General features: G+C 41.1%; 11 protein-coding genes across 11 annotated transcripts, besides 1 other annotated feature; 9 read left to right on the forward strand and 2 right to left on the reverse strand.

Annotated features, from left to right (window-relative positions):
* Positions 1-337: 337 nt before the first annotated feature.
* On the forward strand, positions 338-1,375 carry BEWA_024400 (ribosomal RNA assembly protein, putative; the record flags this gene model as incomplete). Its single annotated transcript, XM_004829200.1, has 4 exons — positions 338-436; positions 614-714; positions 774-876; positions 1,235-1,375. 4 exons carry the CDS (start codon positions 338-340, stop codon positions 1,373-1,375), a joined length of 444 nt encoding a protein of 147 aa, XP_004829257.1.
* Positions 1,376-1,991: 616 nt separating this feature from the next.
* BEWA_024410 (signal peptide-containing protein) lies at positions 1,992-2,591 on the forward strand (the record flags this gene model as incomplete). Its single annotated transcript, XM_004829201.1, has 1 exon — positions 1,992-2,591. The coding sequence occupies one exon, from the start codon at positions 1,992-1,994 to the stop codon at positions 2,589-2,591; it is 600 nt and encodes a 199-aa protein (XP_004829258.1).
* A 201-nt stretch (positions 2,592-2,792) lies between these two features.
* BEWA_024420 (hypothetical protein) lies at positions 2,793-3,224 on the forward strand (the record flags this gene model as incomplete). Its single annotated transcript, XM_004829202.1, has 1 exon — positions 2,793-3,224. One exon carries the CDS (start codon positions 2,793-2,795, stop codon positions 3,222-3,224), a length of 432 nt encoding a protein of 143 aa, XP_004829259.1.
* Positions 3,225-3,248: 24 nt separating this feature from the next.
* BEWA_024430 (hypothetical protein) lies at positions 3,249-4,176 on the forward strand (the record flags this gene model as incomplete). Its single annotated transcript, XM_004829203.1, has 4 exons — positions 3,249-3,254; positions 3,377-3,739; positions 3,775-3,879; positions 3,919-4,176. 4 exons carry the CDS (start codon positions 3,249-3,251, stop codon positions 4,174-4,176), a joined length of 732 nt encoding a protein of 243 aa, XP_004829260.1.
* Positions 3,969-4,059: a sequence feature (GA-rich).
* A 413-nt stretch (positions 4,177-4,589) lies between the features above and the next one.
* On the forward strand, positions 4,590-5,969 carry BEWA_024440 (hypothetical protein; the record flags this gene model as incomplete). The annotated part of the gene is made up of 1 exon (XM_004829204.1): positions 4,590-5,969. One exon carries the CDS (start codon positions 4,590-4,592, stop codon positions 5,967-5,969), a length of 1,380 nt encoding a protein of 459 aa, XP_004829261.1.
* A 421-nt stretch (positions 5,970-6,390) lies between these two features.
* BEWA_024450 (hypothetical protein) lies at positions 6,391-7,791 on the reverse strand (the record flags this gene model as incomplete). Its single annotated transcript, XM_004829205.1, has 1 exon — positions 6,391-7,791. The coding sequence occupies one exon, from the start codon at positions 7,789-7,791 to the stop codon at positions 6,391-6,393; it is 1,401 nt and encodes a 466-aa protein (XP_004829262.1).
* A 999-nt stretch (positions 7,792-8,790) lies between these two features.
* Positions 8,791-9,882, forward strand: BEWA_024460 (hypothetical protein; the record flags this gene model as incomplete). The annotated part of the gene is made up of 1 exon (XM_004829206.1): positions 8,791-9,882. The coding sequence occupies one exon, from the start codon at positions 8,791-8,793 to the stop codon at positions 9,880-9,882; it is 1,092 nt and encodes a 363-aa protein (XP_004829263.1).
* Positions 9,883-10,728: 846 nt separating this feature from the next.
* Positions 10,729-11,633, forward strand: BEWA_024470 (signal peptide-containing protein). The gene has a single exon (XM_004829207.1). The coding sequence runs from the start codon at positions 10,747-10,749 to the stop codon at positions 11,617-11,619; it is 873 nt and encodes a 290-aa protein (XP_004829264.1). The 5' UTR covers positions 10,729-10,746; the 3' UTR covers positions 11,620-11,633.
* Positions 11,634-12,626: 993 nt separating this feature from the next.
* On the reverse strand, positions 12,627-13,515 carry BEWA_024480 (signal peptide-containing protein). Its single transcript, XM_004829208.1, has one exon. It carries the CDS (start codon positions 13,489-13,491, stop codon positions 12,670-12,672), a length of 822 nt encoding a protein of 273 aa, XP_004829265.1. The 5' UTR covers positions 13,492-13,515; the 3' UTR covers positions 12,627-12,669.
* Positions 13,516-14,946: 1,431 nt separating this feature from the next.
* BEWA_024490 (signal peptide-containing protein) lies at positions 14,947-16,146 on the forward strand (the record flags this gene model as incomplete). Its single annotated transcript, XM_004829209.1, has 1 exon — positions 14,947-16,146. The coding sequence occupies one exon, from the start codon at positions 14,947-14,949 to the stop codon at positions 16,144-16,146; it is 1,200 nt and encodes a 399-aa protein (XP_004829266.1).
* Positions 16,147-16,761: 615 nt separating this feature from the next.
* Positions 16,762-17,924, forward strand: BEWA_024500 (hypothetical protein). The gene is made up of 8 exons (XM_004829210.1): positions 16,762-16,948; positions 17,094-17,137; positions 17,177-17,264; positions 17,297-17,430; positions 17,465-17,521; positions 17,557-17,633; positions 17,668-17,861; positions 17,901-17,924. Exons 1-7 carry the CDS (start codon positions 16,826-16,828, stop codon positions 17,733-17,735), a joined length of 591 nt encoding a protein of 196 aa, XP_004829267.1. The 5' UTR covers positions 16,762-16,825; the 3' UTR covers positions 17,736-17,861; positions 17,901-17,924.
* The last annotated feature ends 69 nt before the right edge of the window (positions 17,925-17,993 follow it).

The following is a 17,993-nucleotide window of genomic DNA, read 5'->3' on the forward strand; positions in this document are numbered from 1 at the left end:
ACTTACAGATGTAAAGCGACCTCGCTGGAGCATGCATTCCCATCATCACCCGTGGACCCTTGTCATATTCTCTGCATCTACTATAATGCGTGGATCAACCAAAAAACCTGCTTTCTAGACACCCATGACCTCATCTCTACGCACTAGTTGCAGTCCATATCCACACTCTATACCCATTCATACACCTACTTAGGCCCATCCATGGCTGGTTAGCCTCGATTACTCATCTTGTAGACGATTTGCGTCGAGTCGTCGTTTGTTGGATTCCGACTAGTCTCACCCTAGACACGACAAGTTTGACCTTTACACCACCCGTTCACTTTTATTAATTCACACAATGGACGAGGAGGAAAAGGGAAGGAATAAAAAGTATCGCAAGGATAAGCCCTGGGACGATGAGACAGTCGATCACTGGAAGATTGAGCCTTTTACCAGCGTAGGTTTTTTATGGCCCTAGATTTTATTTTAATAAGTGGATATGTCGCTATAAAGGGTCTGTCAGCGGAAAATTTGGCTCGCTAGTCGCTCAGACAGCTCCAGGGGTCCCTTTTCTGCCCTTTCACAACTTCCATATCATTTATCCTTTACATTTCACATTAAAGACGACATTTAGGAGGATAACAAGCCGTCGTTGCTCGAGGAAAGCTCCTTTTCAATTCTATTTCCAAAATATCGCGAAAAGTACATTCAATCAGTTTGGGGAGATGTAAAAAAGTGAGTTTTGGTCCATAATTGCTCCAATGAGGTCTGAATGGAGCTCATGTCACCTCTAGGTCACTCTCGGACTACCATATCAAGTGCGATCTCAACCTCGTTGAAGGATCCATGAGCGTTTTCACCACCAAACGGACCTGGGACCCGTATATTATCATTAAGGTTTGTTTAATGAATGCGAGTACATGAGCGAAGCGAATGGATGAGCTGGCAGGAGTACGTCAGTGCAACTGCTAGGTCCCTAAGAATGAGGGACTAGAGCGACCTATGGGAGCCTAAGGAAGAGTGGGATTCTTCACTGTGCAAGTACGACTGTAAGGAGTACTAGATGACCGTAGGCTTTAGCCGGAGGGAGTCTCTAGAAGAGGTAATTACTGCGACCGTACGGAGCATATGAGCCCGTGTATTAATTGGTATATGGAGGAGTTACCATTACGGGATGCTCAGTAGAGGACTGAGTTATATGGACAATTCATTAGTGAACAATGGAAGAAGACTGTCAAACATGGGAAATGTAAAGGATTTGGCCCATGAGAATATTTTAATCAAAACTTGCAACTATTTGGTCATGGAGATGTTAGCCCCCGGGAACAATGGTGAAATGAAACATACAAACGCCGTGGGAAACACAGGAGTGATTACGACTATGAGAATTTTATAGGCTAATCATGGCGATTTAATGCAAAAATTGATGATGAAGGATGTGTAGAATGAACTAATGTGCATACGGCGATAGAATATCTATGGCCCATCCACGACAGGCGACACCTCTGGAGATGCCCAGAATGTACATTTAGGCTCGCAAAGATCATTTATCCGGAATTTACTTGACGAGAGAGCCATGGATAGTAGCGGAGATTCCATAGACACCATCACTCTCATGTACGGGAGGTATCCCCAAGAACCAGGTTCTACTAACCCTTTCCACCTTCATAATCAGGCTCATTGACCACCTTGCTTCCTAGGCAACACAGTGGTCAAATGTGTGGACGATTATTTGGAAATTTGCCATGGGCACTTCGTCGTTTATCTATCCGCATTGAAATACCGCACGGTAGGACCAAATTACTGGACTATGGATACAGAATAAACCGCACATTTAAACACATTCTTGCGTTGCGTTGCAAAAGGAATGATTCCTTCATTCCTTGATCATTCCGATGGGGTCTCCGCGGGAAGGAACGTTTCTTCTCTCCGTCTAGAGTTTGACCGTAAATGTGGACTTGCACGGATAGAGATATTTAAAGAGTCGAATTTTTGAGGAAGTTGTCGGAAATATGAGAATTTTTTCACTAGTCTACGCAGCCTATCTCTTGCGCTTTTGTTCTTGTGGAGACTTTGTGGACGAAAGTACACTTGTAAGTGCTTGGAAGGACGGGCAAGAAGTTTCTACTGATGTTCCTTCCCCTCCAGGAATGCTCGATATCTCGGTACCAGACGAAGAACAATGCAAATCCTTCGACTATACTTTCGCTGGTAATGCCATAAGACTCATTGTTCCTAATAAAGATACTACTGCTACGAAGCTCGTAAACGGTGCTGAGGAGGATGCTTATACTCTTCCCTCTGGAGAAACACTTGACCATGCTAAAGCCTACCTAAACAAGGATAAGAAGCCTGAACTGGTCCTTTTAGTATTTAACACACCATCTGGTATATCACGAAGAGATTATGTAAAGAGTGATAATGGATGGACTGTCTGTAATAATAGTGATATTAAGATGAGGAGCTTGAGGGATCCTGCAGAATGGATATCTAACTTTGAAATTGATGTTTCCTTGGCCAATGGTACCGATGAATTCACGGCCTTTGAAGCAGAATTACTGGGCATTGCTATACAGCATTTCTTTCCAAAGCCTGGCCATGCTGTAGTATGACTAAAGGAGGGAGATAGAGTGATTTGGCTGGGCACAGATACCCTTGAATGCTGCCTTTCTTGTCTTATTTACAAGGGGAGTGTAGAGCTACTTGAGTTGAGAGTTGCCAACTCTAGTTCCAGAAAAGATGAGTATTTTGAAAAGGTGGATGGAAAGTGGAGCTCCATATCCAAGGATTTTTTCTTCAAGAAGTATGATGAGATGAGAAAGGGTATCGCTAGTTCAGCTTCTCCATCTACCAGACAGGTTAATACTACTCCTATAGCCTTAGACCTTACCAAACCTGATAAGTCCAAGATAAAGACGTGGACAGAGTACGATGATGGATTAATTGTTAAGGAGTATTCCTCAAAGGAAGGTCGTAACATTTCTTCAGTTGTTACAGGAGAAGTGGAAGTATGGAGTGCCTCTGGAGATGGAGAAGAGTGTACATTTGTGCAATCTTATGCAAAAGAAGACTCTATTCTAGTTACTGTACTCGTGAGGAATAACGGCCATTGCACAGAGAAATACTTTGAGAAGGTAAATGGAACATGGAGCTCTATCTCTGAGGAGGAATTTTTAAAGGAGTTTTACGAAATGAGAATGTCTGGACTATTGTCTAATACTGCTTCATCTAAGACTTATCAATAGTGACTCACAGATACTAAACACATAATGCCGGTATATAGCCGGCTAGGTAGTATACTCACCATTTGCATCGCTCAAACACCGGCTGGAAGCCTAAAACTCTAAATGTGGCTCCAAAATATCATTCATGGATGCAAAAATTCAAACTTTTATAGGCTAGAGATTTAATAAAATTGTTGGCAAGAAGTGTGCCATTTCAGCAAGCCAAAAAGGTGCTTGACGATGGAATATTTTGCGACATTGTAAAAATTGGTGGCATGTTGCGAAACAAGGATAAATTTATAAAGAGGAGGCAACGTCTTATAGGTCCTGGAGGGTCCACGTTAAAGGCCCTGGAGCTTCTTACAGAGTGTTATATTCTCACCCAGGGACAGACGGTCTCAATTATCGGATCAATAAAGGGCATCAAAGTCGCAAGGAGGATTGTGGAGGACTGTATGAAGAATGTGCACCCAGTCTATCACATTAAAGAGTTGATGATTAAAAGGGAGTTGGAAAAGGATCCAGCGTTGAAAAATGTATGTTTGAGTTTGTCAAACTATTTACGCTATAGGAGAACTGGGACAGATTCCTTCCTCAGTTTAAAAAGAGATCTGTAAAGCATAAAAAGGCCAAGATTGTTAAAAAGAAACCATCGTCCCTCCTCATTCCAACTCAGGTACTTTTGTATCTCTATTCTCTACTACATGCTTTGCAGACGCCGAGAAAGGAAGATTTACTTTTGGAGTCTGGTGAATACTTTATGTTGGAGGAGGAAAGAAAGAGGAAGAAGGAAATTGAACGCAGAGAAGGACAAAAGAAAAAGAGTCTGGAAAAGAAGAAGAGGAGAGAGGAAGAATTTGACCCTGAATATCTCAAGAGAAATGAGGAAGTTGTTGAAACTACAAGTGCAGATTTAGACACGAAACCTCCTCCAAAGAAGAAACATAAGAATAAAAATGAGTATTTTGTTTAGTTTTTAAAATGTATTTTAATTGCATTACATGTTTTGCTATTTTAGGATGGTTGCTTCAAGGTTGGCAGAATGAGGGGATGGGTAATCCATCCACTCCAAGATGGATGCCGAGTCTAATATGGCCTCGGTGGAAGTTGATGATTGGATAGAGCTTGAACTAATTTCTACTGACGTGAGTATTGATTGTACTACTGAAGACTGCATTGATAGTTGTTCATCTTGTTCTGTGGACACTATCTCTGACGGTGAGTTGGTTGTGAGGGAGAAGATGAATGTATGGATGAGTAGGGAGTAACTAAGGTACTGGTCTGCTCCCTTTGGTCGCATTAGACACTAGTCTCACAAAGTCTCCTCTCAATATGGATGGGTGGTGAGTGTTGGATGAGGGTCTTGCTCTTAAAACTCCAGTAACAATGGCGGCGATTCCATCACTAGCAATCATTGATCTCTCAAAAAACAAAGAGGCTGATATTAGTCTAAATAATAGTACTACTTATAGTGAACCTGTTACCGGAAGTACTACTAGGATTAACATTACTGTCACGAGATCTTCCTATCCTCCTAATCCAAATCCTAAGAAAGAAACTAGTGCAAACTTCTACAAGTATGAACATGCTTCTGGATCATCATTCATGCTAAGGGAAATAAAAGACGATACTGGCATGGTAATAAGTGTTAGTGGACTTAGAAATGTTCCCAATGTATCATCAGTTTCTGCCTATTGCTGGAAGTATGACAAGGCTGGTAATGGTAGGAAACCTAAGAAGGTTCTCATAGTAGGAATCACTACCAACTATCGAGGAAGTACTGAATATTATGCCAGGGGTACTAATTGGAGAAATTGGACCAAAATTAATAAAGATTTTCGATCTCGAAATCTCCGTGGTGGTCTTGAAAAGGAACTTGATGATCTGACTTGTGATTATCACGATGCGGTCACTATTGACCTTAGCAGGAGTAAATCTTTGCATGGAAATAGATACTGTTGCACTTATCATAAGGAGATTTCTGGAAAGGTCACTGTTACAAAAGGAGAGATAAAAGTTAAGGGTCATAGCAATCTTACTACTGACTACTATAAACACTCCATTGAAGATAGATACGATATATCTGGCATTAAGTACTATGAGAATAACGTGGACAATTTTAGGAGGCGTATAATATCCTCCAGATTCAGCTGGCCAATTAAGGGAGCTGTTGATATTTATACAATATACTGTGGAGAGAAGCCAACTTTGATTTATGTTCAAGCGAATAAAGCATATCCTCCAACAACCACATGGTATAGGAGAAGTGGGCAGGGTGATGATGCTAAATGGAAGAAAAGCAATAAAATACTAAGAGGCGTAAAACCTAATGATTTTGATAGCCTTGACTGTAAACATTGGAAAAAGCTCAAGAATATACTACATGGACGTGGTTGTGGTGACTTGAAAGACTGTACTGAATCACTATCACTTTCTGAAGAAGACGAAGATGGTGATGAGAAAGAATCTGATGATGAATCTAGTAATGATGAAATGGGTATATCTCCAGCACCAGGAGTTCCTCCTCCACCGCCTCCTCAACAACCTGGACCCAAAAGAGATGATAGTAATGGTGATACTGAAACTGAAGGAGGTGGTGCTAAAAACACTGAAAAGGCTGATAAACTTACTGTTATTGCTCCTGCCGCTACTATACCTGTAGGATATATCATCTCTGGCGTTTTTGGTGGATCTGGTGCAGCTGGTTTCGCAGGATGGAAACTCTACAAGAGTTTTAAACAAGATCCCTGGGTACGGCAAATATGATGAATACTATGGATCTTTGAGGGTCTAAGTAATACCAAAACATGACTAGTGCCATAAATCTGTATCACCATAACAAGTTCATAGATGCATGATGTGTCTGTCTGTTCCTTCAAATCTTTCAAGATTTATTTTGAGATTATTATCTTGTTGATATGAATGGGTACTGAGTAGTTGGTCTTAATTTGTTGGGTTGTCTACTCTCCACTGGTGTAATAAGCAAGTGATGGAAGAACTCTCAAGACATGTACCTTTATAAAAAACGAGTAAGATGGTATACCAAGAGTTAAGGTTATAGACTCTAAAAGGTCATATGGATTCTAGCATTCCAGTATACCAACAAGAGAATAGTCTAGAGGGAAGAGTCTCTTAGTCCCAGTTCTGCCTATTGGCAGATGCATGAGGGTGTTATTCCTGTAGTACATTACAGGCGAGTGATTAGTCGTGCAAGTAGAGCAGGGCCCTTCCATACAACAAGACCTACGGCACCTCCACCTCCTAGCACTCCACCAACTGTTCCTCCTACTATTGTTGTGTTTGATGTAAAGTGCACTTTCTTAGGCTCATCTAGAATAGGCTTCAATTGACCCTCCTCAAATTTACCATTTACTCCCCCAGGTTCAGGCAATTGTGTCCATTCATTGGTACTCTTGGTTTTTTTGCTATAATACGTGTATTTGGAGATATTTTCACCAGTGACTAACTCAATAAGTAGAGGCGTCTTAAGACCCTTGTCACCATTCCAGTAATATGCCGTTATAGAGGAAAGTATGCCTTTAGTTTCTATGCCTTTTAAAGTAGTACTTTTATGTTTAACTTCTCCAAGTTTGAAGTATACATTATCTTCTGGGTTGTGGACAAATTGGTCATACTCATTTAAATCGTCTCCATCTTTACTAACGTCAAGCGTCTCTTTCGAACTATTATCAATATATGTAGACTGCGGGATAGGCACATGCGAAACATCTATTGTGATTATTGGAAGATATTTACCATCTATTAGTCTCTTTATATTTGCTGAACTATTTTCGGAGACATTTTCAATACCAAATTCAGATATTTGTTCCCAAATCCTTTTATTATCTTTTGCCTTGTACCAAATATTTTTCGGTCCTACCATGTAGTGGATAAGAGAAGGAAAGCTAACTCCTGTACCACTCTTCCAGTATATGTTTACAGATTTCACATTCTCTGGATAGGAAAATCCAGTTTGAGGGGTGCGTTTATGAGTAAAGTAGAATAATCTGAATTTTCCAGGATTCTGAGGAGTAAAAGTGTATCTTATGTATTTATATGTAGTCTTATTTGTCTCGTCAGATGCTATGGTAAATTTCATTCCGGTACAACCATTGGAACTGCAGAAATGTTCGCCATTTTTTATAGAAACCTCTATTTGATGAGCCTTGTTTCTTTTGCAATTTTGTCCATCAAGCCCTTTTTCAAGGTTTCTACTTGCAAGATCATCTTTCTTCCACTTATCTCTATCATACTCATAACAATTTCCATCAACTTGCGCAATAAGTGGAGTAGTAAAATTTGTATCTCCTATCCAGTAATAAACATGAAAAGTTGATTTATTGACTATGGATATGTTAGTATCATTACTATTGTTTTTTATAGATTTAATAGTTGATTTTCCTGGTAGATTATAAGTTAACCTTTTGTATATGGCTATTTCTGCTACAACTTCACTTACTTTTATAGTAATGGTTGTTGAGCCTCTGGAATAAGTATACGTCTGACCCTCATCTTTTGTAGAAACATTTACCTTTCCGGGATTATCACTAAGATCAATATCAACATTCTCAGATGACCCTTCAGACATATCCAATAACCTCTTACTTCATACTGCATTAAACTATATCCTATTCAATTCATCCTTCCATACTATCCATCACGTACCTCTCTCTTCCTCTTAATGTCTCAACTGGTGTGAGCAGAATTGTAAGTATGGATGAATGAATGTTGAGTATGTAAACAAGACGCAATAGGCGTGACAAAAGACTATAGGTCTAAACAATAGTTAAAGGATAAACTGGAAACATCTTCGAAAGACTCCTGGGAAACCTCAACATGGATATAGAGACACTTTTTGGACTCATGGAGAGTGAGGAGCTATAGGATATACACCTAGGGATCTTTAATTAGTATTAGTAAATTTGCATGCACGTCAAACTATAGATGGTAGGAAAAAAGAATGGTGGTGATATATGGAGATATTAAGAGAGAACATGTAGTCGAATGGTGGAGAGAATAACTTCATTTATGAGATGAATATTTTTGGTCTATTCTCGACATCCTCTATAGGCCATGTCTACTCCGTCCACAATTTTTCATACAACAGAACATACGATATCTTGCCATGATAGACTCACAAAATGTATATCTTGGATTTGTGAGTGACAATTTTGATGACAAATATGTGCCAAAGACTAGCCCAGACCCCATCTCTACTTTCCTTTGTTATTCCAACCAAGACAACCTCCACAGTGTTATTAGATCAAAGATATCTTATGTTTTACCAATGTCATTAACTTGTAGATACTGTAGATATTTGTTTCCCCTAGTATAGTTTGTCATTGCAATACTTGTATAGTAAGACGATAAAACTGCATGCATGTAAATTTTCCGGTTTAGGCATTTATAGATGCTTTATTTCTGTGACGCTTAATGTTAGAATATACCATCTAATTCTTGTTCTCCGTAAATACCAAAGTTTAAACTGGAAATTTATAAAAGAGCGATAACTGTGAAAGAGTAAAGATCTTCAAGAAGTTAGTGGATACCAAACCAACACAATACAGATGACTAATAAAAATGTAACATGAGTGAAGTTAAAGTGGTTTTCATTGATATTGACCAAGTACCTGGAAAAGGCCTCCAAAAAGATGATGATAATAATAATAATAAATACTACTACAATGATAAGAAACATGATGGTGAAAGAGTAGAGATAATCCTACTTAACCCTGTATGTTGCCCTGGATATTTAACTCTCACATACAAACCAAACAACCCTGGAGCTAAGATCATTGGCATTACGGAAAGTGGGATACATAAGGGTGAATTTAATGGCAATATCACAGATTGTAAGAGTGTTACAGTCTATTATTGGTCAGGAAATAGGGACTATAAGGGTTCCTTAGTTGTTCAACTGAGTGGCGCAAGAGATTCATACTACACAAATTCCGGTGGCGGTCGCTGGGAAGAAGAAGAGATCAATTCTGGTGCTTTATTGACTACTCTAGATGGAATAAACTGCCCGCTAAAGATTCATCCTGTTGATATTTCACAGAAATCTGGGTCATCTTACAGTTGTCCTTCCTGCAATCAACCAATAACCACTTTAATTTCTTCACCTATCGACGATAAATACACTAAAGTCACTCATAGTCCTGATGGACTAGTTGGAAGATTGAAGGATGATAAGTATAATATTACCAACATTCCCATGACAAGGGAAATAGGTAACATCTACGTGTACTGGTATCATAAGGATGGAGGAGAGGGTAAATCATTCTTAATTTGTCTACCATATCCTAACATTGATAATGATTATTCCAGCGGCGATATTTGGTACAAGAGAGAATCTTCTGATGATAATACATGGACAAAAGTAGATAATAGTCCACCATCTAGTCATACAGATTGTAAGAATATCCTAAAGCTTCTCCAGAATATATCAGGTGGAGAAGAAGTTGAATCTGGGACCGGCAACTGTAAAGAGATTAAATTTGAAGACAGTGAAGAGGAACGGGATGATTCCGCATCTTCATCATCCTTGTCTACTACAAGCCCACATAGACTTTCCCCTGGAGCCATAACGGGAATATCTATTGCAGGTATAGGCACCGTAGGGAGTGCTCTAGGATACGGTGGATGGAAGCTGTTTCTATTTCTCAAAAATCGACTTTAATAGAGTGTTCATTTTTGCTCTACATTATGGTAAAACTTCATTAGATTTACAGTATACTAGACCCATAGAATGTTGTTAAATCAGCGATTAAGGGTTTGACATTCAAACTTGTAAGCGCTATAATTTAACTTATAGCCCATCCTCCATTGGAGTGTGCATGCGTAATTAATGGTAGTCCCTTACATGCATAGGCATGAGTACTGCACGTCTGTAGTCAAACTTGACCATTTACCAATAGGGATTAGAGATCAGCATCCGTGACCCGCTAGACATATTACATGTTCGGTTTATGTATCACAGAGACGCTCCGATAGAGTCTATGTACATTCGCACTCATTCTGAATGACAACTAGTCAACGCTAATCCTCAGTACCCAAAAGATCCTCAAGCTTCCACACATCTTTCTTATAACTGGAGCATCCACAAGATCCATTTGTCACACCATCAGCCCATCCAATCAATCTCATTACAGTTACAGCATTTACCGTAGCTTGGCCACGGAATCCGCAGACCAGACAAAGGCCCTAGGAAGGGCCACCGGTAGAAACATTCCACACAACTAACATCTTTCAAACTCTTTAACAAACCATTAGTAGCACGAGAGGAATTGTAAGACCAGAACTTTCAAAACTAGAGGCAGATTCTCCGGATTAGACAAATGCGAAACTTCTGCCAAGAAGAATAGCGTGCCCGTACACACAGCCCAGAATTTGGTACATACAGTACGTGGAAACGCAAGAATAAAGAGGAAGGCAAACGATTTTCTTCGCGTGAAGAGATTCGGCTAGGAATGATATTTTACCCCACCAAATCTCTTCAGGGAGAAGGTACACACACCGGCGTTTTATTCTCTAAGAATTCACAATGACGGCCCTATACACTTTCGTTTTTGCTTGTTTACTTGGATTCTCTGCTTGTCATGAGGCGGGAGACGTATCTTGCTCTCCTGTGACCTTTGACTTTGCACACGTAGACACCTCCAAACTCTTTAGCACCTACAACAGCTACTACGGCGTTCATGAGAAATCCTTCTTTACCAAGGAAAGAGGGTTCATTGGAAAGGTCGTTGACGGTGAGGAAGGGATTTGGGAGGCAGCTCTTGACGAGGCATCTCCACTTGTTAGTGTCTTTTACAAGCATGGATTCTCCGTTCTTCTCGTCGTCTATGTAAAGTCTGAGGGTGAGGTGTACGTCATATACTACAAGAAGAAGGCCAACGGATGGATCCTTATCTGCAAGGAAGCCTTTGAGGCCGCCCTCGATGCCATGAAACATGACGATGCATCATTCGAAGACGAGGTTCCAGTACAGGTTGCCGGAAAGTACATTATAAACATCATGACCAACCTCTCTGATTCTCGCGTAAATGTCACCAGACCAACTGAAGACAACCCATTCATGGTCGTTAGGCCAGCCTCTGGATTCCTTGCTCCAAAGGTCATGGAAGGAACTAGCACCATCTGGGAAAGTAAGGACGGAGAAGGCTGTGAAGCAGTCTACTTCCTCACCAAGGACAAAAAGGTAGTTTTAGCTCAACTCTCTATCAAGGCCGAGGACGGAAGTAGCACTCTGTGCTTTGAAAAGACCGACGACTGGGCAGAAATTTCACACGAGGAGTACGAAGCCAAGGTCGATGAGATTGTCGAAGTTATGAAGGTCCCATCCGATGAGGATTCATTCCTCACAAACTCTTTCTCACTGCTCCTCGCTGCCATATTTACCGTGGCACTCTTTTAATCATTTTACAGACTATTTACTCGGCACTTATAACACATGCATGGTAGTTTAAAGGCTTTGGATTGGTGCATATTTTGGTTATCGCTATTGGGATTATTTAATGGTGGATGGTGCCCATGAAAACCACACTGGATAGACCCTGTACTGTGTATACTTGTGGCTATAAACTGGAGTTTAATAGACCATTTGGAATGCTTGAATTGCACTGGATATGAGTTTGGTGGTATAAGGTAAAATGTGCAAATTTGCGTGTAATGGAGAGTGGATTCGAATTCATTACAGAAACCCAAAACAGTTCAATAGAGGAATGGAGAGAGAAAGTAATTGAATTGTAGAATCTAGAAACTGTTAAAACAGTAGTTTATTTGGGTGTACTAAACTTTTATTCATCATGTATACAAATTGTTTGCACAGGACTTTTAGGGGAATTGTGCATGCATATAAATTTTGCACAGTAGGCACGTTTAAAGGACTTTATACCGCATTTATTCCGATAAATGGTAACATTAAAGACTAATAATGTCCTGGAAAAATTTGTATTCCACAATTTTGCCGTAAAAACACCCCATGCTTCCAAGCGCTGGTTGGTGCATTCATTCTTTTACAGCCGCTAAATTTGAGATTATAAACGGCTTATGAAAGAGTTATGGATGTTTTCCCATTCTCACAAAGGTCAAAGTATGGGTATAATTGGTTCCTCTTGTCAAACTTATGATTTCTGGAATGACCAAACTTACAGTCCAGAGAGTTACAAGTGCACCAATTTTATGAACTATTGAGTCCCTTTATCCCTTTACGAGACAAGCTTGCGATTTAAGGTTAATGCCTGAAAATGATTCATGAAGACTTTTACGGTTGTAGCACAAAAATATTCCATCTACCATTATACACTTTGTGGTCAATAATCTGCTCTTTAAGTTACGAATACCACGGCCAATAGAGTATGCAAAACAGACGCCTGGATTGAGCACAATATGAAACAAAGAGAATGTACAAAAGACTACATTTAATTTTCGGGCTGATGGCTATTCAGCCTGTAAAGTCAACTAATTAAACGCCTGGAAGTTGAAAGAGTGGATCTCCTCTGAGATTTGTCTCTGAGCAACACTTGCCTTGACAGTCTTGGCAGCTACATTCTGCCTTGCAAGAGCGGAGTTCTGGGCATGTACCCAATTGCCATGATTCACCCTTCTTCTCGAAGCAGAACTCCTGAGCTTCCCTTGATGGGTGAACAACGGTAACATGAACATGAGCGCAGTGTCCGCATTCGTGGAACGCAACTAGGGATGCCTTCTCTTCATCACCGGCCTTCCAGATACCTTGACTACCATCCCTGACCTCAGTACATGCATGCTGGAATTTGGCGGTAAATAACTTTGATTCAACACCATTCTCAGCAACACTACCGACTTGGAATGCATCCATGTCCTCTTGAACAGCTGAAATGTCAAGAGAGGCGGATTTTACCTCATCCAAGACACTGTTGCCAATAGCATCAGTGTAGGCTAGACCATTAACAGATCTGTAAGAACCATTCTTCTTCTCAAAATACTCGTGGTGTGTCTCCTTTGGACCTTTTACACCGACATTTACAAGGAATTCTTTGCCCTGTTTATCCAAATGTACAATTACAGTATCGCACTCCTTGTGATACAATTCTCCCTCCCATACGGTCTGCTGACCCTCTGTTATCCTTGTAAGATGGGAGTCATGGTGGGCTGTTACCAGCTTGTATTTCAAGTCTCCATGTGAAGCGTCCGAAACAACAGCTTGAGCTTTGTCGAGCTGAAGAAGATCGAGAACGGCAGGGCTAACTTCGGCTCCTGCCTTGGACGCTAGAGAGAAGAGCAATGCGAGTGCGATGGATTTCATTTTAGTCTACAAAATATGAAGAATGACGACACACATGCAGTCGAGTGTGTAGCTCTTCCTATGGGGAATGACACACACACCCGGCATGAATGCTCACAAACTCTGAGATTTACGCACACATTCGTGCTGTGCATGGAGCATGTAATTGAGGTATGTGTAAGGGTTACGTGGTGGCGGTTTGGCGCTTGTAAAGCCGCGACAAGACCTAGAAGGCCGCTCTTCTTCCCCGGGGGACTCTGTCATTCCTTCCTCCTCTCATTCCGCAGATTGCGTATTCCTTTCTCCCCATTTGGTCCTCCAAGGTACATTCCGAAATAGAGAACCGGAAAGTGCCAATATATAGCCCATAGAGAGGAGCTCTCGGCTCCTTGAGTTTCTTCCTCCGCAGCCCGTCTCCAGAGCCAGTGAGCAAACCTCTACACATTTGCAGGCTACATTATCATCTCTAGTGAGAGCTAATGTTGACAAAAGGAAGACTAGACGCAGTCTGGGAAGGGGATTCATTTGAGAGACGGGAATGTTGCAGGGAAGAATGGGTTCCTCTCTTCCCAAAACACCAAAAGGAGTATCCTTTAGCATAACTAAAAGGGATAGATGAGATAAAATTGGATGAATATACGAGATATTCCACAATGGAGATTTCTCTAGGCAGGTGGAGGATCAGTCCACACTCCAGTTTCTGCTATGGAATGGGTACTACGTTGTGAATACATTGCATAGTGTACATATGTGTCTTGTATATGGTATAATCGAGTGAATGCGTCACCAGAGCATCTTCTACGGCTGCATGTAGATTTCTATGCAGCAAAGTCTAGAATGGGACCAGGGCCGATTTTAGCCTCGATACTTTATGATAGTTACGGAAACAGATGTTTTACATATGACAGTACATCTTTATACATGAAGACTGCATAGATTTAACCTTTTAATCCGCGGTAATCCTCGAAATGAACTCACAGGTATAATCACAAATGTCCCCAAAGTTGATCCATGCAACTTTCGTTGATCAAACACGTACAACTTGTGGAGGTTTGATCGTATTAATCATTACGGAAATGCCAGGAATGGACCACATCTGAGGAATGAATTGGACAGACCAAGCAGCTCAATTCTCTGGGTCCTGACCACGACAAAATTCTTGTACAAAACACCACACGTTAGACCCTGAGATCTTCCTTGTTGTCCATCGAGAGTACCTAATCTACGTGATAGTCATGGCTACCTTAATCTTCTTCCTACTCTACACCATCTACCCACATCAAGGGAGTCAAATACCTTCCTTACAGAGACTCCTGCTTAGAGATGAGACTAGTCTCTCCAGTCCTAGATCTTACATCTCAATTTACAAACTGGTCACTGTTTAATGCATGAATTTACTCCCAGGAAGAGTTATTCAACCCCAGATGCTCTCATGGTTGGTGCGACAGTATAGGAAGAAGAAAAGAGGAGGAGGGAATGAAAGTTTTAGCAGTACTATGGACGGTCTATTTGATAAGGTTATGCAGTGCAGGATGTCTTGGAAAGAGTAAGACCAAAGATGACGATAATGGAGCTTATGGTGGATCTACGGAGAATCTCAGAGCAGTTCCACCTCAACAGCCTGTAGAGTCTCCTAGTAAAGAACCTCAGGTTCCTCAGTCGGCTTCTGAATCTAATGCACAAGGTGTTTCACAAGATCCACTTGCTAACTCTGCCCAAGAGGCACAAAAATCTGCAGCTGTTACGAAGGGTCCAGTAGTTCAGCAGGGAGGAGCACAGGTGAAAGCAGTTCAACCTGTTCCACAGGGTCAAGTTCCTAAACAAGCTCCACAGCCCGCTACTCAACTTCCACAAGCTCAACAAGGTAATCAACAACCTGTTGAACAGCAAAAACAGGTGGATTCACAGGGACAAGGTGTTTCGCAGGATCAACCCGCTGAACCGAAAGGTACACCAAAACCGGCTGAAGTTAAGGAGGAACAACAGCCGACTGCAAACCTCCAGGGAGGTGTCAAGAAAGAGCAAGATGGCAAACAAACTCAACCACAAGAACGGCAGCCACCAACTGATGAACCTGTTAATCGAGGCAGCGGATTTACTGGAGCCCAATTCAACTCTCCTACTGCTGGCCAGAATAACTCAACACCAATGCAACTTGCAACTGGAACGTCTGGAGAATCAACAGAGAGTACCAATACCTCACCTTCTTCGGAGACTCCAACAGGCAAAGGTGTAAAACTTGATGTTGCATCTTCAAGTACATCGCAAACTGGCCAGTCTGGAAACTCACAGACTAACACAACAGACTACAAGGAACATGTTCCCAAACAAAATGACTTTTTCGACGAGGTGGTTGATGGTGGAGCTACTCTATGGAAGGCCACTGGAAACGAAAAATGCGTAAAGGTGATACTTGATGCAAGTTTAGGAAAGCCTACTCTCTTCCTACAAATCGACGTTGGCGCCAAGTACGAGTTCAAGACCTTTGAGAAGGAAGACAATAGGTGGAAACTCAAGGAAGGCTCACAGACAACACCTCAAACGAATAAAAATTCAGAACCAGATAAAGAACAAGGTCAACAACCAAAACCAGAGACTCATAATCTTGGAGCTAAGCCAGCTACCCGAAGCGGAGCTGGAGATCCTGAATCAGGAACAAATTCAGATGATAACTGAGAGGTTTCCCGGTAAGGCAAAGACATCATATATCCTGCATGTTTATTATACGCACATTAACCAGTATGGTAACCCATACAAACCATAAAACCATCATCTAACTCATTACGGCATTCTTTTACACCTTTACCAGATGATCAGCATTCATCGCCGATATTCATCAATCTGCACCTTTCATTCATGATCCTTTATACCTCCAGAGCAACTATATTATTCACAAGTACCCATCATTCCCATTACGTTAGGGAGTTTTAAGGGGTTAAAAAGAACCGTAAGCCCATAAACTCACCTGGCATGGTTCCGTAGGATGCAAGAGGAGGAGTTTCCCAAAAGTGTCCGTGAACCTTCCTCCGAAATAGCCTCGGAATGGCGATTTAAAAACCCTTAAAACTCGTTAAAAAGCATAGAATCCATACATATTGAGGATGAACATGCCTCTGGAGACCATGGCAAGAGTGGCCTAAAATGTGTGCGGATTCCACGGGGAAATGCATACACATTGGAGATATGAAGCGCTTTCGGGTGAAAATTTGGAAATTAGAGCGCCTGCAGTTGATGAAAATTGTGGAATCCGACTGTCCTCGTGCTCCCCATAGCGTTTGCGATATTCTCAATAATGCGCTAAAAATAGAGGCCATTTACATGTGATTTTCATAGGCTAAAATGACATCTGGCTGAGATGGAGAAGAGATACGGAAGGTCGACCCTGGGTGCCATGGCGGCGCGAAACACAAAGACGGCCAACATCGCCAAAAGGGCTATTGCAAACTTCAAGACGGGTGTAATAAATTTAACGAAGCAGGTTTGTCGAATTTTAGCCAAATTTACGTCCACATTCTCCTCAATCGCCCGTTCGCGGCAACCTTGCGTTTTATATCGCAAAATTTGTCGTAAATTCGCGATAATTTTTGCAAAATTTTAAAAATGATAATACAATGACTCTATAGATTCCTGAAGAAGGGAAGATTTCAAACATTCAGCACCAAAAACAGTTTGTTTCTTGAGATTCTCGCGTTTCATGCGCTCGTAGGTTAAAGGAGGTTGAAAAACTGCAAAATGAAGCCTCGAATATACTCGGTTCGCTCTACGATTACTCGGAGGAGATAAAGGAAAAGAACGTAAGTCCCACTTTCTTCTTACCGCTTCTCAGGAATCGTTTATTCTGTACGATAATTTACTTGACGAGTTCAAGGAATATATGGGAAAGCTTGACGATTTACATAACAAGCTGGTAAATGGGCAGAAATCGCCCGTACACACCGTTAGCGAGGTGAAGCATGACATGTGAGTTTTTCCATTCTTGTACAAGGACCTGCAGACATGTTATCGAGGCTGATGGATTTCAGCTCTTGGAGGAAGAAATAGTCCAAAACACGTTTGTTTTCTGGCGCGCAAATCATAAATGCACAGAGTAGAATACCCTCTAGAGTCCAGCATACTGGACGAAAGATCGGAACAGATACAGGCGTTGCGATCGAGCGTTTACGGTATTTATAAATGTGCTGATACAATGGAACGCAGAGATTCAAGATTTGTACATTGAGATTGGTGATATGGTAGAATATCAGGGAGACCAGATAGGTGAGTGAAGGAGCTGGCTATACACCAACTGCAGACGACATTGAGAACAACATGTTCAATGCGTACACGGATTCCGTCCAAACAAACGTTATTTTAAGAGACATTGATGGGAGAGGATCCATTCCATGGTCAACGTGAGTTTTCTCCAGCCATGAATTTGCATGCATTTACAGATATGCCATTTTGGTTATTTTATTCACGGCTTTAATTTTAATAGTTGTAACTACCCACCGACTGAGGCAATAATTTTTTATATTTTGTGCATG

The sequence above is a fragment of the Theileria equi genome, chromosome 1, assembly GCF_000342415.1.
Source record: "Theileria equi strain WA chromosome 1, complete sequence".
NCBI lineage: Eukaryota > Apicomplexa > Aconoidasida > Piroplasmida > Theileriidae > Theileria > Theileria equi.